The following is a 25419-nucleotide window of genomic DNA, read 5'->3' as shown; positions in this document are numbered from 1 at the left end:
TCTCTACAGCTAACAGGAAATTACTTTTATCCAATTATGAGCAATTTACATTTAGCTAAGCAAAACTCTTATGCTGCCAAGTCTACGTAAATCAACTCCATATAAAGCTGTGGTAAAGGAAGTTCCAAAATTGTACAAACTTTTCCATGATGTAGCCCATATATTGAAGTCAATTTTTACATTAACCTTTCGATATTGTTTAAAAACAATAAAGGTTTCTTTTCATTAGTTAGATTTATTATACCATATTCGTGTAGTTGTCCTAATACTAGTTAGTATTCTAATGACATTATTTGTCTTGACTTTTATTGAGTTTTGAACACTGCAGTATGGTAATGATTCGTTGATTTCCTATTCACATTCCATTTACTGGTATATAATTTTTATTCTAATTCATAATTTTTTTTTATGTAATGCTCAAAGAAGTATGGGGCAATAAACAATATTGCCATACAATCCTGAAAAATTTATTCTGATACAGATACAAACTTAACCAGTCATTTATTTGGAGTTACTACTGATCATATTTTCTATGACCGGCCAATGAAAATTTTGGTTGATTGTGTCATGCTTCGTGCTGGGTAAACGCAGCGCGTACGTAAGCAGCAATCGGGAGGTTACTCACAGCGTCTCCTCACAACACTACTGGTTGCAAAGTGAAGAGTTTGGTCTCTCTCAATTCCTCTTTATGATCAAACTATCCATATTCATCTTTTGTTCCCATACTAACAAACTTTCCGCTATTCATATTGGGTATTACTTGGGCAAAGCTGGAAGGCAGCCATTAGATTTAAAGTGCAAGGTGGCAACCTTACCCAATCACTAATAGTGGGTAGGCAAGGGGTGGTTTGGGGACTACCCAGCCACCTATATCTACTCATGGTTCAATGAACCACGTCACCTTTTACTTTTGGCTGGTAGAGAGCGGACATCTCTTCTCTCTCCCTTCAAGGCTTAGCCATTTACCACTATTGCTTTACCTTCATTCTTTTTTTTACAGATATGACTTGTGTTTTTATGTGACGCTCCATTCCAGAGTAATGTGGCGGTTTCAGATGTTGATGTTAATTTTGTGAGTTATCGGAAGGATCCTCGGTGCTGACAATTCCAGGAAGGGGTATGTTCTTCTCCCTCGGAGGGGAGGAAATTTCAATTCTCTTTATTTTTTCCTGAGCGCTTCATGACGACATTGGGTTGCGAAGTCGGTGGCTGTAGCTATGGCTGACGTCTTAGCTGTCGACTAGGTCTACCTCCCGTTCGCCCTTCCTTCGTCTTCTGCTGACAACGAGTCTTCTCGCCTTCTGACTATTTCGTTGTCTACCAACATACTGCAATTTTTTTTCTCTCTCCCTACAGGCAATGTTTCAGCCCACGTTTGTAGCTCTGCCTGTTGAGGATTGTGATATCAAGGATGACCGTCAACCCACGGCTTGCCCGACAATCGCCAGATTGACAGACTTTCCTTCTGTTTAGTGATTGCAGGGGCGAGACTCGTCACTTCGTCTTACTGGCTGGTCAGGATATCGTTCGCGACAATCCAATGATGAATTCAGAATTTATTCTGTTCAATAATTGCTGGGGCAAGACTTTTCACCTCGTCTTCCTAGGCGGTCAGATTGTCGTTCGCGACAATCAGATGTTAGACACCCTAGTGGGTGTCTTATGTGACAATCAATGATTGCCTTAGAGATCGCTACAATCACAGGATCGTAGGCTATCGCAATCTCAACTCCTGTTCGGTTTCTCCTTCAGGGAATTATTCCAGCAGGATTCTCGTTAGGGAAATCCCTTTGGGGACCACTCGGAATTAAGCCTTGGCTTTTTCTCTAACAACACTATGTTAACATTTATTTGAGATAGAACTCATTGAAGGGCAACTGAGTGCTGCTCGGAGGTTCGCCTCTAGGTGTAAGATATTCCCCTTCCGAGGGAGAGTCTTTACACAACTTTTGCACACATTTGCGCTTACGCTCAATATTGTGAGTTATACACTCACAGTCACGAGCTCATGACGAACGTGGTCTCTACTCACGTTAGTAGTGAATGCGATGTTCGTGACCACGATTACGACACGTCTTTCCTCAACCCTTAAGGACGCTCACGATCATGAGCTAAACATGTGATCGTGAGCGAGACGAACAAGATCGTGAGTTACACACTCAGTCACGAGTGAGATGCTCAGGACCACGATTGTGATACTAGTCTCTTCTCAATTTTTGAGGATGCTTGCAATCAGAACCTCGTGAATGACCTCACGAGCCAGGATTGTGACGTCAGTCTTGACAACCCAGGAGAAAGTTCAAGTGACCGCGAGTACAACGCTTGCTCTCATGCTCACGAGCGTGAATTTCATGCTCACGGTCGCAAGCGAAATGCTCGTGACCATGATTGTGACTTCAATCTCTACAACCCTTAATAACGTTCTGGTGACAGCGAGGGAGATGCTCCAGATTGTGCTCTCACTCACGAACAGGGGTTACATGCTCAATTTTTGAGGATGCTTGCAATCAGAAGCTCGCGAATGACCTCACGAGCCAGGATTGTGACGTCAGTCTCGACAACCCTGGAGAAAGTTCAAGTGACCGCGAGTACAACGCTTGCTCTCATGCTCACGAGCGTGAATTTCATGCTCACGGTCGCAAGCGAAATGCTCGTGACCATGATTGTGACTTCAATCTCTACAACCCTTAATAACGTTCTGGTGACCGCGAGCGAGATGCTCCATATTGTGCTCTCACTCACGAACAGGGGTTACATGCTCTCATAACCACAAGCAGAACGCTCGTGACTGGGATCACAACACTCGTGACTGCGATCTCGAGTGTCTTTTAGTCATGATCACGAGCTAAACACTCGTGATCACTACCTGGACGCTCACAATCTCACTCATGATGGCACTCACGCTTAGGATCCTGAGTTACATGCTCAAGCACGACGATTGCAATGTGGCCACGATCTTTAGCTAGACACTTGTGGTCACGTCAGAGACAATCACGACAGCGCTCACACTCTCGATCATGAGTTATATTCTCACGGTCACAAGCAAGACTCTCATGATCGTGATCGCGAGAGTCTTGTGGTAAAGATCACGAGCTACGCTCTCGTGATCACGAACGAGACGCTCGCGATCACGGGCAATGAGCCCGTATCCCAGGCTAGAAGCTCTCGATCAAGAACTAAAAGCTCATATCGAGAGATATAAGCTCACAATCACAAGATAGATGCTTATGATCGCGAGCCAGACACTTACGATCGCGAGCGTCGCTAAATGCTCACGCTCGTGAGTGATACGCTCATGTTTTTGTGCGAAACATGCTTCGTGCAGGATGCATTCTCAAGCAAAATGCTCACGCTTTCAGGCGAGACTCGTTCAAGACGCTCATGTTCATCTGCGAGATGCTCGCATTCTTAAGCAGGAAGCTTTCGTGCGAGGCGCTCATGCTCAGGAGCAAGATGCTCTCACTCTTGTGCGAGGCGCTCAAGTGGGAAATGCTCACACTTGTGAACGAGAGACTCGCAAGCTCACACGAGGCGTTTCAAGAGCTAGAACGAGGCTCTCCTGATCATGAGCACAGTCTCAAGCGAAACGATCCCGACTGATTCGGTAGATTTTAGATTTTCCAGATCTCCATTTGTCAGCTACCAATCACCGTTTTTCAACGGCTAGACGATCCCCGGTTGCTTATCAATAGCACCGTTTGCCGTTTTTATGTTCTACAACTAGTCATTCGTTGTCCTACGCGACGTTAGCTCGATGTTTTCGCTTGCTGGCCATTTTGCTGCCTGACATTCACTAGTTAGAGACCTGTGATCACTATAAACCTGCTTCATTCTAGGCCTCTAGTTCGACAGCTGCATCCTGAGAGGGAGCTGCTCAAGGGAGCACTCTCCTTGATGGCATAGATTGTCTCTCCTCTCTTGAGCTTACTCTACTTTGTTAGGCCCTGCAGAATTGATGGAATTACGGTGTTTTCTTTCTGGGATCCTAAGAATACACCCTTCTTCGGCAACGGCGATAATACACTAGTGCAAGGCTCAGGTTCTTCTTTGTGTATTACAAACATGGCTACTTGGGTTCCCAAAGTTTTCTCGCCGTCGACGAAATCAGAGGGATCCGCTTCAAAGTGGCCAGGTTTGTGCATTGAATCCGGCACACTCACGGGAATTCATCTCCCTTGAACGTAAGTGACTTTTCTTTTACACTTCGTTCATACTACAGGAAGGCTTGCAAATAAATTGCCTCAGGAACCAGGTTGCTGCTTTGGTTGCTATCTTCTCCCCTGTGGTCTTGTTTATTATAGGGCTGTTCACGAGCCGAATTTGCTTGATTAGGAACTATGCTAGCTAGACAGTCTCCTGAAGCAAATTGGATCTCGGATGTGATAATGGAGGCAGATCCTTTGAAGCTGTTTTTCTCCACCTTCTAAATGGGAGACACAACCTTTTGAGGTTACCGCCATTCTCTTCCTCAGAGATCGAAATTCAGTGCTGTCTAAGTGACAGCCATAGCAATTTACTTATGATTTGGGTCAGCCCAAGAAGGCTGACTTGACAGGAATAACAGAGGATATTGCAAATCTGTGTTTTCCCAATCTCTGTTGGTCCTTATGCCCTCGGACCTTAGTGGAAACACATTCAACCTTCATCTGCTTTTGTTCTAGGGAAACATCTTTTATCTACACTACATGAAACTCAGGCTTGTTCATGAAGTCGGGCAATGACTTTCTCCCGTAACCGGAGGTCCTCCTTAGGCCGGAGTGGTTGGGAATGAATATATTCCTTTCTCATAAGAGAACCCCTCCCATGAGCTCTCAATAATCGGCTCATGTCTTTCACACTGAATAGGTGCTTAAATCCAGTAAATCTAAGTTTTTATGGTTTTACGCAGGACAGGATAGCAACAATTGTGGCATCCTTATGAGCCTGACAGACATACACACATCTTGTCCCTTTTGCCTAGACAAGAGATGTTCAAGATAATCTCCCTGTAATTATTATAGGGAGTAGTCTCCCTCCCAGCGAGGGAGTTTTATACTTCTCGTTGCAGAAACGAAGAGATTTCTACATTGCTTAGTCTACCCCTGACAGGAGATAGAGAGGAATCTCATTGTATGTGGTGAGAACCTCCCTTCAGTATTACGTGTCTAGTTATCGTAAGCATTATTTTCAAGCGACACATATTCAGAAGAGTGCCTGTTATGTACAGCGAGGCCTAGAGAGGCCAGGTCCCAGTTTATACAGGATGATGAAGAATGAACAGTTGTTTTCTAGAAGACTCTCCAATTGGAGAAAGCTTTTCCCTTAAGTCAAGAGGCAACAGTGTTGGAAGAAGGAAGTCTACATTTCCCAACACATTCTCAGGAACCAAGTATGCCGTGTGACCATGGGGTCCCTAAGCTGAGGTCTCCTCTACACAGTCTTAAGAGATATTTAGAACATTATAATATGGGTGGCCAGACTGCATCAGCTGCGGTCACGCTCCAAGTCTTCCCAGAACTACTCATTCCTTTCAGCCCACGCTCTCCTTCCCCTTCCTAAAGTAGGAGATTTGCTGATACCTATGCTTATCAGGATTCAAGGCGGGAGCATCATTCAGCCATACTACACTGTACGTGCTCCCATCTCAGTGTGTGATGGCGTCATCACCCTTGAATCAGAAGTTTGCCCTCGCCTCTCTACGAGTTGATTACGCTATCCTCTGTGATTCATGCTGAATCTCTTGCTATTACTAATAGTAATTAGATATTCCAGAGAGGAAGGGTTTACCTCTTAACTTCACTGAGACTTCCTCCTAAGAAAGACTCTCCATCTAAATGACTCAGAAGTTTGTATCTTTATAGGAATAAACCACAAATTTTATTGACTTTTTCCAGCTGTACAAATCTGAGTCATTTACCAAAGGTTCCTCCTCAACTGCCCCGCAAGTCTTAGATCAGGCGAGTGTTGGGAGGAGACACTCTGAGCAACCTCCCGCTGGCTCCTTGCGCATGCGCTGTTTACACGGCAGGAAGCATAACGCAATCAACCAATATTTTGATTAGCCCGTCGTAGAAAACATAATTAGTAGTAACCCCATATAAATAACTCCAGTTTGTATTGCTAGGAAAAATACAAATTATGTAAAATTTGTAGTTTTATGCCAGTAGATTGTTAAAGCTAGTTTTGTTTACTCAGGTCTGTAAATACTAAGGGTCAACTAAAAGGTTTCTACGATATGTTTATAGAAGATATTTGAACTGCTGTTATATTTTAATGCATTTATCTTTCCTGAGTTGTATGATTATTAGAAGCGTTTATTAAGAATTTTGTGTGATTCTAGATGACTTGTGTTTAAACAACCTCTTGAATTGTAAGAGATTATAGTTTTATGAATGGTATTAAAAAAAATTCTATTTTAGGTAAGTTGGCTTCTTTACGGGATCAAGTCACAGAATATTCTAACTTTGTCCTCGCGGTTCGTGAAGGAGAAGTGAATCCACAAATGTACAGGAATCCTTTTGATATACCCAGATCCCTTCTCCTAGATCAGTTAACAAGAATGAGAGCAAACTTCTTGCAGGTGAGTGAAATTTTTACTATATTGTTGTATGTTATGGTATGTAAGTTTTATATCTACCTTTTTTGGTGAACTGTATCAAGATGCTTTTTAACCTGTGATGTGCACAGAATCACACACAGAAAGATTTAACGGTACTTTATTTAAAAAGAAATAAATATACAGTATAGTACTGTCAATTTATGCAAAAAATTTTATTTAAAGTTTTATTTATTTTATTCTTACTTCCAAAAAAAATACCGTCATGATCTGAGCCTCATTGTATTATTTAACTTCTGTAAGGGGAATGAATAAAGATATAACGTAAGCATATTCCAGTGATCTCTGAATCTCAGAAACTCTTATGCTCATATCTCAATGTATCCCAATTAGTGCTAGATGAAAGATAAGTGGATTGAAGTTGTAAGTGATTTGCTTCAGAATTTCAAAGAAAATAATGTTTTAATATATTTTGTGTGAATGGAATGTTGCCTAAAATTAAAAGTAGTCGTGGAAAGAAGTGAAGAGAGTAAGGAAGGCTGGTTCAAGAATTGAAGAGATAGTGAAAGATGGAAATGGAAGGTTGTTAAAGGGAGAGGAGGCAAGGAAAAGGTGGGCAGAATATTTTGAAAGTTTACTGAATGTTGAGGATAATAGGGAGGCAAGTATAATTGCTGTTGCAGGTGTTGATGTGCCGATGAGGGGAGATGAGAATGGGAGAGAGATTACAAGAGAGGAAGGGAGGAGAGCACTAGATGAAACGAGAGTAGGAAAAGAATCTGGTATGGATGGTGTGAGAGCTGAGATGTTGAAGGAACGGGGTGTGACTGTACTTGAATGGTTGGTGAGATTGTTTAATATGCGTTTGTTCCAACACGGAGTACTTACCTCGAACTACTTTCTTAGGAGTATCTGGGATCTACTCCCAACCGACCAGAATTTTGTGTAGTTTCCCCTATCTCCGTTTTCTATAGTGGGTCTCTCTAGCGGATGAATACGCGCCCTGAGGCGACCCGGGTCAGCAAGTGTGCTTGGCCAGGTCTCGGTCACCAGTAAGTTTCTGGTCGCGTCGTGATTCACATCTCGCCACGCTCTCTCCCATGCGGTACCCACATGTTCAATCCTAACCTTATCCACCTCTTTCCTCTGTGTCCCTGTGTCGATTGGGGCCTTAGTGTTCATGATGAAGCATCCCCGTCGTTGCCCCGGGCCTATGGCCGGTAAATCTTGTGGTGCTTTTCTCTCCAAGCCGGAGGTCGACCCTCACACCTTGTGTTCGTCGTGTAGGGGCAGTGTTTGTTCCCCTACAGCCACGTGTCCGGAGTGCGAGTCTTGGAACGAAATCCAGTGGGTTCTCTACAGAACGAAGGAAAAGAAGGCAGCCAAGAGATCGCCTAAGAAGACTAGCATCTCCTCGCCTTTAGCTTTGCCCGATGCCTCGTCAGAGAGGGATGTTGTGTCAGTTCAGGCATGTGTGGGGCCTGAGTGAGGGGCGGGAGTGTGTTCGGGAGACTAGGTCCGGGTGCCTACAGGGCCCGTCTCTGCCGAAGATCCGATGTTGGGGAAGCCTGCTACGGCTCCTTCCCCTGCATCGTGGGTATGTATTTCAGGTGCTTCAGCGACCGGGGAAGACGCCGAGAAAGAAGCAGGATCATCAAATTCGGATTCCGTCGCCTGGATGGCACCCAGGACGCCCTTCAGGTCGCCCATGAGACTAGAGGAGGAGTTAGACTCCTGGTTCACTCCCAAGAAGGTGCCTTGGTCTCCCCCGGCGCCCTGGTCTACGCTCCCGCCCGTCTTTCCCCAGTGGAACGGCACGAAGATCCCCCAGCAACGTTGTATGTATCAGTCGACTCAGCGGGTTCGTCTTCCTCCCCGTCATCATTCTCCTCCTCTTCATCGGATTCGTTCTCCTCGGAAGATGAAGGCCCGAGGGACTCGAAGAGGAAACGGGAGAAGTCCTGCAGGAAGAGGTCCCGCTCACATTCACGCCACTCCAGGAAACGGGCTAGGACCTCCAGGAAGAAGTACAAGAGGAGCCGTTCGTCTAAGGATAAGTAGGTGCGGGTCACGATCCCCCGGAGTGAACTCCTCAAAGCTGCCTCCGCTTGGCTCCCTAGAGCCGCTTCTTCGCCCTCGTGTCACGGCTCCTCCGGCAGACCCGACCATTGTCAGAAGTCGACCCACCAGGTCACTTTCAGCAAGCATAAGTCCGCGAAGGCACCGGTTTCATCCGCCCAGCGGAAAGAGCCGCTCCTTCAGCCCGGCAGCATAGCCCCAGCCCCCGAGACTCTGACGGCTTTCCCCGAGCAACAGAGCCAGCCAGCTGGTTCGGAAAAGCCCGCGGCTCCGCGGACCTCCGCGGGAGGAAGTAGACCCATGACGGCTATTCCCGTCCCAGCGGATCCACCCACTCTGCGGGTCGCCGCGCCAATGGCTCATCATGAGAAGAAGGTTCTACCTTCCCACACGGCTCCTTCCGTTACCGACGAGGCTCCCCATGAGGATGACCAGGTAACGGAAGGCCTGGTAGAAGGAGGAGAGTGTTTGTCAGACGACGTCTCCTCCTACCGGAAGGAGAAAGTCTTTCAAGATTTTCGGTGATCAATCTATTCTGAAGAAGTGTTTTAATTCTTTCATTCTACCTTGTTTTGAGTATTGTTCTCCTGTCTGGTGTTCAGCTGCTGATTCTCATCTTAATTTGTTGGACAGAAACTTACGGTCTATTAAATTTCTTATTCCTGATCTAGATATTAATCTCTGGCACCGTCGTTCAATTAGTTCATTATGTATGTTGCATAAGATTTTTCACAACTCTGACCATCCTTTACATTCAGATCTCCCTGGACAATTCTATCCTGTTCGTAATACTAGGCAGGCAGTTAATTCTAATAGCCAGGCCTTCTCCATCACGAGGCTCAATACTACGCAGTACTCTAGAAGTTTTATTCCAGCTGTGACCAAGTTGTGGAATGATCTTCCTAATCGGGTGGTTGAATCAGTAGAACTTCAAAAGTTCAAAGTTGGAGCAAATGCTTTTTTGTTGACCAGGCGGACATAGTCTTTTTATAGTTTATTTATGACATATTTGTTTTTGATGTTGTTGATAGTTTATTATATGACATGTCTGTTTTGACGTTGTTTCTTATTTTAGAATGATTTTTTGTTAATTTGTTCTCTTCATTTATTTATTTCCTTATTTCCTTTCCTCACTGGGCTATTTTTCCCTGTTGGAGCCCCTGGGCTTATAGTATCTTGCTTTTCCAACTAGGGTTGTAGCTTGGATAGTAATAATAATAATAATAATAATCAGACGTCACCATAGGCTGGATGAGCCTAAGCCCCCGACAGAGCAGGCCTGGCTTTCCGGGCTGAGCAGACTGGTAGACAACCCGATTCAGCAAAAGCCTTCTCTAGCTCTACCTCTGGCTTGGGACGTGAAGCTGGGGATGGACCACATAGACAAGTTCATGGCCAGCCAAGCGGACACCCCCAGGAGCCAGGGTGCCTCCAAACTTCTACCGGGACTTGAAACGCAGAAGCGTTTTTACGTCCCGGAGGGTCGTCGAGGAGGTCTCTGTACGATCGAGCCAGCTATCGCCATATTTAATCAGGGAGCGGCAGAAGACGGCATCCTCCGCTCCGGTGTACTTCTCACCAGCAGAAACTTCCATGATGGAGGATATGGCCCTAGACCTGGTTAATATTTCTTCTTGGTTGGACTGGTGGCCCTGCACCCTGGTGGTGTTCCAGTCCTCTCATGACCTCTCTCCGTCCCAGAAAACCAGTCCTTATTACGAGAATTGATCAGTTCGGGGGGAAAAGCCCTAAAGTTTCTCTCCTATCAATCCCTCTCTCAAGCAGCCAATTGGGGTCTGCGGAAACGGGACACGGTTCTGAGCAAGTTGGTACGGAGGTTACCCGAACGGGAGGCGAGGTTGCTGAGGAACTCACCAGATTGGGGCGAGTCCGTGTTTCCCCTGAAGGCGGTCGAGGAGGTGATGGAGAGGGTCAGGAAACTTGAAGAGGCAGGAGAGCCCAGACCCCCGCCTACAAGACGTCCAGCTCACAGGAGACCCTCGTCAGACGCCCCTCACCCGTCCCATTCTTCACCAGTCCCACTGAGGAGAGTGTCTCCGTCGGTGTCTTGGCACCAAGCCCCGCAGCCCTCCCGTAGGGGAGGTTCAGCCCCACAGACAACCTTTAGGCCCTCCCAACTCCAAGAGAGGGCGATCCAGCTGCACCTCAAGGTTGGTGGGACTATGGAGCGGATCCGTGCACCATAGCAGTACTGAAGGACGGGTACAGGTTGCTCTTCCTAGCGGAACTGCCCCCTCTAATCCCAGACCAACAGGCGGAGTGGTTGGCACCCAAGGACCCCTTAGAAGAGCAGCTTTACAGGAGGAAGTGTCGGCCATGCTCGCCAAAGGGCCACTGGAACCGGTCAGAAACCCCAGCCCTGGGTTCTACAGCAGACTTCCTGGTGGAAAAAGCGACGGGGTTGGTGGCCGGTCATAGATCTGTCAGCCCTCAACCTAGTTTGTGTGCAAGACCAACTTCAAAATGGACACCCCGAAGTCGGTGATGGCGGCCTTGAGAGAAGGGGACTTCATGATGTCCTTAGACCTCAAGGACGCCTACTTTCAGATCCCTGTCCACCCCTCTAGCAGGAAGTTCCTAAGAGTGAAGTGGGGTACCCAAGCTCTGCAGTTCAGAACTCTCTGCTTCGGGCTGTCGATGGCTCCTCAGGTCTTCACGAGAGTCTTCACAACAGTCTCAGTCTGGGCACATGAACAGGGCATCCGCCTGATTTGTTACCTAGACGACTGGTTGTTACTTTCAGCCTCAGAGGGAGTACTGAGGGAGCAAGGGGCGAATCTTCTACGGTTCTGCTGGGACTTGGGCATCACCATCAACCTGGAAAAGTCGCAGCTGACGCCCTCCACCAGGATGACATACCTGGGGATGGTTCTGGACACCCAATTGGTGAGGGCCTTCCCTTCCTCGGAGAGGCTTGACAATCTGGATCGAATACTGTGACCCTTCCTAGCGGATCAGCCAAGGAGAGCCAAAAACTGGCAGATATTGATAGGCCACCTCGTGTCGTTGGAGAAGTTAGTCTCCCGGGGGAGGCTCAAGCTAAGGGGAATCCAATGGAACCTAAAGGAGCTCTGGACCCCGGGGGAGTCCCCGCACAGAATAGTTCCAGTGTCCCCGGAGACAAACGAAGTCGTGAAGTGGTGGCACGAGAGGACAAACACACTCAAGGGAATGCCCTTCGCGAGCAACCCTCCGGAGATGCTGTTATTCACGGACGCATCAAAGGAGGGGTGGGGAGCTCACCTGCTCGATGAGTCAGCGAAGGGGAAGTGGTCCTTTGCGGAAAAGGCCCTTCACATAAATGTGCTAGAGCTGATGGCCGTGCAAAGGGCGTGCCTAGAATTCGTCCATCTACTCCGGGGAAACACTGTGGCTCTTATGTGCGACAACGCCACGGTGGTGGCCTACGTGAAAAAGCAAGGAGGACTGAAGTCGGAGCTGTGCAGTCTCATGACGCAGTTCCTGGAATGGGCCTCAAAGGAGCAGGTCGAGGTCACAGCCAGGTTCATTCCAGGAAAGAAGAACGTTCTAGCAGACGGCCTCAGCAGGATGGGCCAAGTAGTTGGGTCGGAGTGGTCCTTACACCCAGAAGTGGCCCAGACGGTCGTCCTGAAGTGGGGCTCGCCGGTGATGGACCTCTTCACCACTAGACTCAACGCACAGCTCCCCGTGTTTTGTTCTCCTGTGCCAGATCTAGCAGCAGCGTTCAAGGACGCCTTTCAACATCCGTTGGACAACCTCGACGTGTATGCCTTCCCACCCTTCGGGATGCTCAGACAAGTCCTTAACAGAGTAAGGAGGGCAAGCAACCTGTGGATGACTTTGGTAGCGCCCTGGTGGCAGGAGAGAGAATGTTTCGCGGACCTAAAGGAACTGGCGTGCCTCCCACCATGGCCCCTTTCAGACAGGCAAGACCTCCTTCGGAAGCCACACTTCCAAAGGTTTCACGAAAACCCTCGGTCCCTCCGCCTACACGCGTGGAGGTTATCGAGCGGCTCCTGAAGAGGGAAGGCTACTTGTCGAAGACCGTAGCAAGGATGTCCAGGTACCTTAGACGGTCCTCTATCACGGTGTACCAAGCGAAGTGGGCCACCTTTACCAAATGGTGCACCTCACAGAACATTAGACCGTTGCAGGCCTCCGTTCATAAGATAGCCGACTTCGTAGTCTATCTGAGAGACGACGTGGGTATGTTGATTCCAGCCATCAAGGGTGTCCGAGTGGCTCAGGGCCAAGTCTTCCTCCTGAAAGGCATTGATCTAGGGGCTTCCAGGCAAATCTCGATGCTCATTAAGAGTTTCGAGCAATCGTGTTCCCCCCGTGCCTCTAGAGTGCCCCATTGGGATGTGGCCAGAGTTCTGAAGGCCCTGTCGGAGCCTCCCTTCGAACCCCTCAAGGATATTCTGGACAAAGAGCTCACCCTCAAGACTGTCTTCCTCTTAGCCCTAGCTTCGGCGAAGAGAGTGAGCGAGCTCCATGGGTTGTCGTACGAGGTCTCACACACTAAAGGTTGGCGAGAAGTAAGTTTCAGGTTCTTACCCAATTTTGTAGCCAAAGCTCAGAACCCAGCTTACTGGGACCCTAGGTTCGAGGAGTTTTCAGTGCCAGCGATTCCTCATTCAGACAACCCGAAGGACTTGTTACTATGTCCAGTCAGAGCTGTACGAAAATACCTGGAAAGAACTTCCAAGCTTCGGCCTGGGATCAAGAGTCTATTCGTCTCATCAGGACTAGTAAAGAAGGCAGTCTCCAAGAATACAATCTCGTTTTGGTTACGACAAATAATTATGAGGGCTTACGACGAGCCAGGAGTCTCTCTTGTGGGAAAACCAAGACCCCATGATATTAGGGGCCTGAGTACTTCATTAGCCTTCCAGAAAAACATGACAGTGGGCCAGATCCTAAAGGCAGGTACTCGATCCAGGAAGTCCACCTTTACGGCACACTACCTGAAGGACTGTTCTAGGAAATCTTTGGACGGCTTCTCCATTGGGCCTGTCATTTCTGCGTTCCAGAAGATTTAAAGGTTGTAGCCCCGGGGAACACTTGGACAGTAAGTCCAAGAGACACAGGTTCCTTCCTTACCTTTCCCTTATTTCCACTTCCCCTCCATTTCCCTTGGTCCCTTCCCATGCCATGTGGAACATGTTCAGTTGAAGACATCCAGGACATCCTAAGTCTCATTTCTGTGTTGGGTCATAAGAACCTAGCCTCCTATCTAGGTTCGTCATAAGAACCTAGCCTCCTATCTAGGTTCGATCACGTTTCTAGCCGGTCTCTCGGTCCGAAAGGCCAATCCCACCTCCTAAAGTATAAGTCTCCTGAGAAAGTAGTTCGAGGTAAGTACTCCGTGTTGGAACAAATCACAAATTTTAAGTAATTTGTATTTTTCCTAACAGTACTTACCTCGAACTACTTTTGGGTTATGGCTCACCCATCTTGCCCCGAGTGCCTTACAGAACTTTTGATACCATATCTATCATAAACTTACTGGTGACCGAAACCTGGCCAAGTACGCTTGCTGACCCGGGTCGCCTCAGGGCGCGTATTCATCCGCTAGAGAGAGACCCACTATAGAAAACGGAGATAGGGGAAACTACACAAAATTCTGGTCGGTTGGGAGGAGATCCCAGATACTCCCTAAGAAAGTAGTTTGAGGTAAGTACTGTTGGGAAAAATACAAATTACTTAAAATTTGTGATTTTGTGTTGTCAATGGTACCAGTAGATTGGGTTTGTGCATGTATTGTACCACTATATAAGGGTAAGGGAGATGTGCATGAGTGTTGTAATTCAAAGGAGTATTAGTTTGTTGAATGTAGTTGGAAAAGTGTATGGTAGAGTACTGATTGATAGGATTAAGGATAAAACAAAGAATGCAATCTTAGAAGTACAGGGTGGTTTTAGAAGAGGTAGGGGTTGTATGAATCGGATTTTACAGTTAGGCAGATATGCGAGTAATATTTAGCAAAAGGTAAGGAGGTGTATGTTGCGTTTATGGATCTGGAGAAAGCTTATGATAGAGTTGATAGGGAAGCAATGTGGAATGTGGTGAGGTTATATGAAAAGTTTCTACAAAGGTAGTAAAGCATGTGTTAGGATAGGAAATGAAGTGAGCGATTGGTTTCCTGTGAGAGTGGTGCTGAGACAGGGATGTGTGATGTTGCCGTGGTTGTTTAACTTGTATGTTGATGGAGTGGTGAGAGAGGTGAATGCTCGAGTGCTGGGACGAGGATTGAAACTGGTAGACGAGAATGACCATGACTGGGAGGTAAATCAGTTGTTGTTTGCGGATGATACTGTACTGGTTGCGGACGCAGAAGAGAAGCTTGGCTGATTAGTGACAGAATTTGGAAGGGTGTTTGAAAGAAGGAAGTTGAGAGTTAATGTTGGTAAGAGTAAGGTTATGAGAAAATAAGTTAACAGCTAGATTGGATATGAGTATGTTGAGATGGTTTGGCCATGTCGAGAGAATGGAAAATGGCTGTCAGCTAAAGAAGGTGATGAATGCAAGAGTTGATGGGAGAAGTACAAGAGGAAGGCCAAGGTTTGGTTGGATGGATGGAGTGAAGGAAGCTCTGGGTGATAGGAGGATAGATGCGAGAGAGGCAAGAGAGCGTGCTAGAAATAGGAATGAATGGCGAGCGATTGTGAAGCAGTTCCGATAGGCCCTGCTGCTTCCTCCGGTGCCTTGGTTGTCCGCAGAGGTAGCAGCAGTAGGGGATTTAGCGTTATGAAGCTTCATCTGTGGTGGATAACCGGGGAGGGTGGGCTGTGGCACCCTAGGAGTACCAGCCAAACTTGGTTGAGTCCCTTGTCAGGCTGGGAGGAATGTAGAGAGTAGAGGTCCCCTTTTTTTTGTTTCATTTATTTGATGTCGGTTACCCCCCAAAATTGGGGGAAATGCCTTGGTATGTATGTATAAGTTTGAGTTTTATGAGGTTGAATTTTTCTTAATCAATATTTTTTTTTACTTTACAGTCCTCTTTAACGCATCTTTTAACGGAACGTGACATGGATCAGCTACATTGTCGGCCGATAAACCAAATGGGAAATTATCAGGTAAGTTTCATATTAAAGCAAAATGTTTTACTGTATTACTAGTAGTATTTAGTTTATGGGTAGTAAAGTTTGAGTAATTTTTGCTCAGCCCTAGTTTCAGTAATCAGTTTTTTGTATTGGAATCACATTATATTTTCTATTGCAATGATGTAGCAGTAATTGAATCATAAATATCGGTTATTTTCTTGAGATTGCAACCATCTAGCAAACCTCTAGTACTGTAACTGTTTAGTGCATTCGGTTATATTTTTTTCTCCTCATTTCAGATGTTGAAATCTTTTGGAAATCTCATAAATATATAGAGAGACTGATTCAACTTGAGTAAACAATATAACTATAAATTTAAGTATACAAGTTGGGTTTTAATGGAACACATTTTTTGGCAGTTATTTGTTTTTTTCATTTCAGATGTTGAAATCTTTTAGAAAAATCCATAAAGAATATAAAATGCTTATATACTTGAACTTTTGTAAACAGTATAATTGTAGATCTAAGTATTTAAGTATGATTTTAATGGAACTTTATTAGTTAGAACCACTAAGTTAAAAGTTCAGTGAATGACATGGGTAACAGCTTACATGAGAGACAAGAAGTTATTGACTGTTTTGAGAAGGGACCTCAAGCTTTCTTGCTCACCTGATTCACTACTGCAAGACTCAAGGCTCTTCACATATGTGTAGTATAGTGTATTTTTCAGGATTAATGATTGATGTTACTCGTGAAGTTTGTTGGAATTATCAATGGTTTGTTTTTACAGGATTATTTAAAGAAAATGACTCCGCCTTTGAGAGAGATTGAGTCTACACCTGTGAGACAGCATATGTTTGGGAATCCTTTCAAGATTGACAAGGTATGTGGTTTGTTTTAATAGGCTGTATATAATTTTCATAAATTTTAATAGCAGTTGTGTAGCAAATTGAGAAATATAATGCTGTTTTAATGTCTTAGATTGGGTTACTAATATATTCATTATAAAGCTAAGTGAAATTTACAAATTTTAATGAATTAACATTCTTATTTGCAGAAGATGTCAATGATGGTTGATGAGGCGGATGTAGATTTAATGGGAACGAGTGGAAGTGCAAGTGGAGGAGGTCGAACATCAAAACGACCCGTAGAATCGCAGTCCCCCTCAGGTAGACCGAACAAGCGAAGACGCGGACCATTACCTCAGGATTTCACTCTACCAAGGATCAATAAGAGCCCTAGTTCGAGCACTGCTACAACCCCAAATACCAGCCCTTGCCCTAGTCCTAGTCCTGCTCCTAGTCCTAGCCCTCCTCCCAGCCCTATAACTAGTCCTAACTCTAGGTCTAGTCCCCCTGGTTCTCCTGCGCCTGTGAGAGGTGAGGAGAGACTTGAAATGCGACAAGAATTACCGAGACCTGAACGTGCTGACACTCCTCCTGTTTTCCAACCTTCAAGCTATGCTACAACACCTTCGCCTGGTTACTCGCCAGGAATTTTGAGTGTATCTCCTCCTGGATCACCGTCATCAGTGTCGTTATCAGATGACAGACCGCTTTCTTTAGCAACTGATGTGCATTCCATGTTAAATGGAGGTAATAATAGTTGTGATCATGGTTATATTTTTACTATAATTCCTATCCTGAAGTTTTGAAATTGTTATTAGTTTTGAGATATCTAAATTACAAACTATGTACCATACTGTAGTGCAACATTCAGCCAAATGTCTATAACTTCAGAGTAACTGAAAGAAATTGAATGCTTTTGAATTTTACAGATGTTACTCCAACACCACCTTCAGTGAGAGAAGAGGAAATGAATACCACATCAAATTCCTCCTCTATTTCTAATACTACAAGCGGACCAGAGCCATATGAAATTGATTTTGCCCCTTCACCTACAAGAAATCTTACTCCTCCCCCAGAAATACCCCACGAAGAAAAGAATGGCCCTGTTATGCCATTAGATTCACAGGCTACAAAAACATTCAACAAGGAGCTTAGGATGGCTTGCTTTAAAGAAGTTAAAAAACCTGGCCGTGGTAAATATTTTTCTTCTAATTTTATTACTATCCTGTATGGTGGGTTAAGAAATTTAACTCGAGGACTTGATTAATCTAGTACTATGAAGATTAGAAAAAGGATTTTTAATGAAGTTACAATTGGATTACCAACATGAAAAAGCTGTACAGTATTTCATCACTGCACGTATCTGCTACTGTCGATACATTTGTTTTACTATTTAGGGATAATAAGATTGGTTCTTATATCATCATTAGCTAGGGAATGGTAAAGCAAGATGTAGGGTAAGTGAAATTTATTTATAACAAAATAATGGAAGATGGAGAGATTTTATTACTTTTATTTTACTACACAGAGATTTGGCTATCCAAGAAGGAAAGGTATAAAATAATTTTGAAAAGATCAGTTATCCAACACGGAGTACTTACCTCAAACTACTTTCTTAGGAGTATCTGGGATCTCCTCCCAACCGACCAGAATTTTGTGTAGTTTATCCTACTCCCATTTTCTATGCGGGGTAACCTCTGGCGGAGTGATACGCGCCATGAGGTGACCTGGGGTCAGAGAGCATGCTTGCTCAGGTCTCGAGCTCCAGTAAGCTTTCTGGTCGTGTTGCGATGACATCTCGACGCTCTCTCCTTACCCAGTGCGACCCTTTGTGTCCCCGACCCCCTGTAGAGGAGCTTCGACTCCACAGTTAGTCTTCAAACCGTCCTACTCGGGCTCCAGGAAAGGGCGTTCAGGCCGTGCCTCTCGAAGGGGGTAGGAGGGGAGGCCCCCTACTCCGGCCGACGCCTCAGGTGGGGGTATGCCTCAAACGATCTTGGCAAGCATGGCGGGACCACGGAGCAGATCCGTGGACCGTAGCAGTACTAAAGGAGGGGTACAGGTTGCCCTTCATAGCAAACCCCCCCACCTCTGATCCCAGATCAACAGGCAGAGTGGTAGGCACCCAAGGACCCCTTGAGAGTAGCAGCATTGCAGGAAGAAGTCTCGGCAATGCTGGCGAAAGGGGCAGTAGAACCAGTCAAGAACCCGGGTCCAGGGTTCTACAGCAGGCTCTTCCTGGTGGAGAAGGTGACAGGGAGCTGGAGACCGGTCATAGACCTCTCAGCCCTCAACAAATTCGTGTGCAAGACCGACTTCATGATGGACACTCCGAAGTCGGGCCTAGCGGCCTTGAAGGAGGAAGACTTCATGATGTCCATAGACCTCAACGATGCCTACTTCCAGGCCCCTGTCCATCCCTCCAGCAGGAAATACCTAAGGGTAAAATGGGGTACCCAAACATTGCAGTTCAAAACCCTCTGCTTCGGAATGTCGACAGCCCCTCAGATCTTCACGAGGGTCTTCGCAACAGTTTCAGCCTGGGCACACGAACAGGGCATCCGCCTGATTCGGTACCTAGACGACTGGTTGTTGCTTTCAGCCTCAAAGAAAGTACTGAGGGAGCAAGGCGCGAAGCTCCTGCAGTTCTGCAACGTCTTGAGTATCATCATCAACCTGGAGAAGTCCCAGCTGATACCCTCCACCAGATGACCTACCTCGGGATGGTCCTAGACTCCTGGTTGGCGAGAGCCTTCCCCTCCGCGAGAGACTGGACAACCTATCATCACGGTCTCTAGGTCCGGAAGGCCACTCTCACCTCCTAAGGTGTAAGTATCCTAAGAAAGTAGTTCGAGGTAAGTACTCCGTGTTGGAACAAATCACAAATTTTAAGTATTTTGTATTTTTCCTAATAATACTTACCTCGAACTACTTTCGGGTTATGGCCCGCCCATCCTGCCTTACAGGACTTCGTATAAACCTATCGGTCAAAAAATTACTGGAGCTCGAGACCTGAGCAAGCATGCTCTCTGACCCCGGGTCTCCTCATGGCACGTATCACTCCGCCAGAGGTTACCCCACATGGAAAGCGGGAGGCGGGAGTAGGGTAAACTACACAAAATTCTGGTCGGTTGGGAGGAGATCCCAGATACTCCTAAGAAAGTAGTTCGAGGTAAGTACTGTTAGGAAAAATACAAATTACTTAAAATTTGTGATTTGTTCTACTTAAAATTTGTGATTTGTTCCAACACGGAGTACTTACCTCGAACTACTTTCTTAGGAGACTTACACCTTACATTAATAATTTAGGATTGAAGTGAGTAGAGCCTGTAGGATTATTATCATACAGTTGATGAGGTCTTCCAATGAGAATGTGCAAGCCCCAAGAAGAAAACTGAGCGAGTCAAGATGAAGATTTGTCAGGAATGAGAAGAAAATATTCATTGTGGGGTAGATTTATTTCTTGGAATTTACTAGCTATGCCACCTGTGATTGCTGTATGCTTAATTAAAAGAAAACTAGTCAAATGGTTGGTAGTGGGCTATTGGGTTGGCAGTGGAGGTAGTGAGATTCAAAAGCATTTTAATAAATTTGCTATGTTCTTGCCATCAGAGAAGGCTAGTGCACCTCCGTGCAAAGGCAGTGATTCTGACCTAACCTTCTTTGTTCAGTTGTTCCAAACCCTAGGCTAACTTCTCAGAGTTTACATAGTAGTTGTAGTGTACCTAGCATTGCTAGTTTCATCCTAAGCCTTGCTCTCTCAAATTACTTCAGGCCTTATTGCAAACTTTTGCATTTTGGGGACTCAGCAAGATTATGTGACCACTTTATACCGTTATTGATAACATGGCATGTCCTATGATTGCTGTGGAACCAGTTACAAAGCTTCTTATAAGACATAAAAGTTTTGGCTCATGCTGAAAAATGGTTTCCTCATCTTTTTGATTGCATTGGGATTCAGTATAGTGTAGGTCCAACAACTAGAACATCTTAAATTTTTCTTAGCAGCATTATGTATGTGCTACTATCTTGGTTGCAAAATTGTCCCTTGCCACCTAACATAGGTGCAAAGGTTATTGTTGGTAGTAAATTCAAGGGAAATCCTGAAGTTTGGATACTTCACTAGAGCAAGATCTAGAAAGTGATCCTGGTATGGGTATGAAAGAAATCAACCCTGGTGATGATGGCCATTTCAGTCGTTATGAAAGCTTATTCCCAAAATGTATCTGAACAGATTAGACCATGACAAATTCTGATAATGCTTATTCTGCAATGTTATTTAATGCTGATTACGACTAATGTTCTTATACTCAGGTGGAAGGGAAGTCTACTTATATCTCTTCCCATGTGTTCTTTAGACATCTACAAAAACTTTTAGTTTATACATACATATATCAAGGCACTTCCCCCAATTTTGGGGGGTAGCCGACATCAAACAAATGAAACAAAAAACATTCCTATTTTTAGCACGCTCTGTTGCCCCTCTCACATCTATCCTATCACCCAGAGCTTTCTTCATTCCATCCATTCACCCAAACCTTAGCCTTCCTCTTGTACTTCTCCCATCATCTCTTGCATTAATCACCTTCTTTAGCAGACAGCCATTTTCCATTCTTTCAACATGGCCAAACTACCTCAACACATTCATATCCACTCTAGCTGCTAACTCATTTCTTACACCCGTTCTCACCCTCACTACTTCGTTCCTAACCCTATCTACTCAAGATACACCAGCTATACTCCTTAGACACTACATCTCAAACACATTCAATTTCTGTCTCTCCGTCACTCTCATTCCCCACAACTCCGATCCATACATCACAGTTGGTACAATCACTTTTTCATACAGAACTCGCTTTACATTCATGTCCAACCCTCTATTTTTTACTACTCCCTTAACTGCCCCACTACTTTGTATCCTTCATTCACTCTCTGACGTACGTCTGCTTCCACGCCTCCATTTGCTGCAATAACAGACCCCAAGTACTTAAACTGATCCACCACCTCAATTAACTCTCCATTCAACTTGACATTCAACCTCGCACCACCTTCCCTTCTCGTACATCTCATAACCTTACTCTTACCCACTTTAACTCTCAACTTCCTTCTCTCACACACCCTTCCAAATTCTGTCACTAATCGGCCAAGCTTCTCTTCCGCGTCTGCACCCAGTACATTATCATCCGCAAACAACAACTGATTTACCTCCCATTCATGGTCATTCTCATCTACCAGTTTCAATCCTTGTCCAAGCACTCGAGCATTCACCTCTCTCACCACTCCATCAACATACAAGTTAAACAACCACGGCGACATCACACATCCCTATCTCAGCCCCACGCTCACCGGAAACCAATCGCTCACTTCATTTCCTATCCTAACACATGCTTTACTACCTTTGTAGAAACTTTTCACTGCTTGCAACAACCTTCCACCAACTCCATATAACCTCATTACATTCCACATTGCTTCCCTATCAACTCTTATCATACGCTTTCTCCAGTTCCATAAACGGAACATACACCTCTTTACCTTTTGCTAAATATTTTTTGCATATCTGCCTAACTGTAAAAATCTGATTCATACAACCCCTACCTCTTCTAAAACCACCCTGTACTTCTAAGATTGCATTCTCTGTTTTGTCCTTAATCCTTTTAATCATTACTCTACCATACACTTTTCCAACTACACTCAACTAACTAATACCCCTTGAATTACAACACTCATGCACATCTCCCCTACCCTTATATAGTGGTACAATACATGCACAAACCCAATCTACTGGTACCATTGACAACACAAAACACATATTAAACAATCGCACAAACCATTCAAATACAGTCACACACACCCCCTTCCTTCAACATCTCAGCTCTCACACCATCCATACCAGATGCTTTTCCTACTCTCATTTAATCTAGTGCTCTCCTCACTTCCTCTCTTGTAGTCTCTCTCATTCTCATCTCCCATCACCGGCACCTCAACACCTGCAACAGCAATTATATCTGCTTCTCTATTATCCTCAACATTCAGTAAACTTTCAAAATATTCCGCCCACCTTTCCTTGCCCCCTCTCCTTTTAACAACCTTCCATTTCCTTCTTTCACTGTCTCCAATTCTTGAACTAGCCTTCCTTACTCTCTTCACCTCTTTCCAAGACTACTACTTATTCTCTTTATATGAATGACCCAATCCCTGACCCCACCTCTAGTTTATGAAATAGATAAATGGCCTAATCTTCTTATTTTCCTAGAATGATCAAGGGGATTTGCTTGAATCCTTTATTAATGCAATTAAAAGGAAGACTAGTTGATTCCATAGTAATTGTTATTTTTATTCTAATCAAAGAAAGGATTACAGGCCCCCTTGATTTTAATTTTATATTAGATTACGTATTGTTTTTAGAGAGAACAAGTTGGGATAGTTCGTTAGAGGCTTCTTCAGTGTGTGTGAAGTTTGTTGTTGGGCATAGGGAATAACTCTGTTCCCCTTTGGTGTGGAAAGTTTGTGATGTGTAGGAGCACTCTCATTACTTCTCCCTTATTGGGGCACATATTGAATTATAATATTGAGGGTGTTGTAGGACATCGACCACCTGATCGTAAAGTAATGTTTTGAGGTATACTTTGCATAGACCTGCTTAGTCTCCCTACCTTCTTGTGCCTCCATCTTCTCAAGACCTATGCTGTATATCCAAGGTAGTCCTTTTGGAACAGTAACAGGCCTTCTGGATTTCAGTCTTACAGAGTGTCCGTACAAGGTCCCAACAGGATTCGTCCATCATAGAAGCAAATTCAATGATGGTAAATGCCAAGAAATCCCTGTAGTGGGAAGACTTGCCCACTTTTATCAGGTTTGAGAAAACCATTCTGAACTGTAGGCTCATATTGGTGGCAATGCAGGGAAATTGAATTTCTCTTTTCTCTAATCCTCTGTCAAAGGAACTACTTCATTTATTCCGTAACTGAAATACAAACCACGCTATTTAATATGGGTATTACTTTCGGCGTTGCTGAAATGACGAGCCATTAGAATTTTAACGAGGCATTACTAGCGAGGGGGTAGGGAGGGGTAGCTTGCTACCCCTCCCCCCCTCACACACCTGTGAATACTTCAATTTGCTTCTGACTCGGGTGACGATCAGACGTGTCTCCAACCCTCGCTTATTGACAGCCTTTGATCTTGTTTTTGCTTTTTCTTTTCAGTGTGTTTGGAAGTTGGCCTCTATCATGCGGAAGTGTCCCGGCTTACCTGACCGCCCTTTTGGTAATTATATGTCGGCGGTCGACACGGATCCTCACACCTTGTGTCCTTTTTGTAGGGGTCAACGGAGAGACAGAAATAAAGTGTGTGGTGAGTGTAGGGAGTGGTCTACCTCCCAGTGGGAGAGGTTTTCACGGCGCCGGAAGAAGTCTAAACGGGATATTTCTCCTTCAGGGGTTTCCTTGAAGAGAGAAAATCCCAAGGATTCTTCTTCCGTAGCCGAAACCTCCTCCGAAGCTCCCACTCGATCGGTCTCTTCCAAGAGGCCGTCAAGTGGTAGCGTAGGCCGTACTTGTGTTCGCCAACCTCGGGGTGCGGGAGAGGGCGTTGCCTCCCATAGCGAGGCAGCTCCTCCTCCTCCCCCGGGCGAGGAGAGGGCGTTGCCTCCCATAGCGAGGCAGCTCCTCCTCCTCCCCCGGGCGAGGTTATATCTGCTAATGTTTCTAATGATGATTTATTGCAGCTTTGGGCTTCCTTGGGGCTTCAGGGTTTGCCCTCCAAGGAAGCCCTGTTTGACATAATCAGGTTGGGGGCTGCTGTCAAACAGTTGCTGGCGATAGCAGAGGTTGACCCTCTGTCTATCGTCGACGTTGTTGTTGCAAAGGCTTCCGACGAGTTAGGTCAAACCTCTGCCTTGGGTGCTGATGTTGCTGAAGGCTTAGTTCAGTTCCCCCCTCCGAACATCTTTCGAGGGAGGAGCTAAGTCCAACGGTTTCCTGCAGGTGATTCTCCCCCTCGGGGGAGTTCACTAACAGAGACTCCTCTTCGGAGGACTGATGATGGTCTGCCTGCTGCCCCCAGAGGACGTATCAGACGTAAGGCTCGTCTTCCTCTTCGCCGTAGAGGCCTTCCTTCTCCCCACAAGGGAGTTAGGAGGCGCCTCTTCGGTTCTTCGCCTTCGCAGTCCCTCGCAGATGATTCTCCTCGCCGTGCACCGACCGTTGCAGCTGCATCCCTGGACCTCTCTGCTGATTGTTCGCGATCTCCTTTGCCTGCCAGACCTGCTAACCTTACGTCTCCGTTCCTGGTTGCTGATGCGCTGTGGGCGCCCACGCACCCTGTTATCCAACGGGCACCGGTCCCTTCGGGGCAAAAGGGGCTTTCTCACATTGTGAGTAAGTCCCTTAAGTGCCAGGTATCCCCTGTGCGCCCACGTCGAGCGCGCAATTGCGTGCAAGCGCTCTCCTGCTGTTCCTGAGACTACTATCCAGAAACATCCTGTGCCAGGGACAACGCGCCAGCGATCTCCTGCTGCAGAGTCTACGCGCCAGCGATCTCCTGCTGCAGAGTCTACGAGCCAGCGATCTCCTGCGCGCCAGCACTCACTGCGCGCCAACGATCTTCTCCTCGCCGGCGCACATATGCGCGCCCTGATCCTGATGCGCGCCACGCACGCCCACGATCTCCATCTCGCCAGCGCTCTTCACCTGCACGCCCACGATCTCTGGATCTGGGCGCAGGTGGGAAGACTCAACTTTCGCCTTCTCGTCAGCGATCTCCTGCGCGCCCTCGGACCTCGCCCACTCGTCAGCCCTCGCCTCCGCAAGCTTCGCGCGCACATGTTTCAGCCCTTGCTGTGCGCTCTTCTAGAGGTCTCCAAAATCCTTCGCGCGCAACTACGCTTGCTGTTCCTACTGCGTACCCT

General features: G+C 45.9%; 1 protein-coding gene across 1 annotated transcript in view; it reads left to right on the top strand.

Annotated features, from left to right (window-relative positions):
* Positions 1 to 25419, top strand: part of IntS6 (integrator complex subunit 6) — a 132271-nt gene that overhangs the window by 95216 nt on the left and 11636 nt on the right. The window contains exons 12-16 of the mRNA XM_068346199.1: positions 6399 to 6559; positions 15616 to 15696; positions 16454 to 16546; positions 16721 to 17258; positions 17441 to 17704. Coding sequence (XP_068202300.1) covers positions 6399 to 6559; positions 15616 to 15696; positions 16454 to 16546; positions 16721 to 17258; positions 17441 to 17704 — 1137 coding nt within the window. The remainder of the gene's footprint in view (positions 1 to 6398; positions 6560 to 15615; positions 15697 to 16453; positions 16547 to 16720; positions 17259 to 17440; positions 17705 to 25419) is intronic.

Source organism: Palaemon carinicauda, chromosome 22 (assembly GCF_036898095.1).
Source record: "Palaemon carinicauda isolate YSFRI2023 chromosome 22, ASM3689809v2, whole genome shotgun sequence".
In the NCBI taxonomy this organism is placed as follows: Eukaryota; Metazoa; Arthropoda; class Malacostraca; order Decapoda; family Palaemonidae; genus Palaemon; species Palaemon carinicauda.
This window is presented reverse-complemented; position numbering and strand designations above follow the sequence as displayed.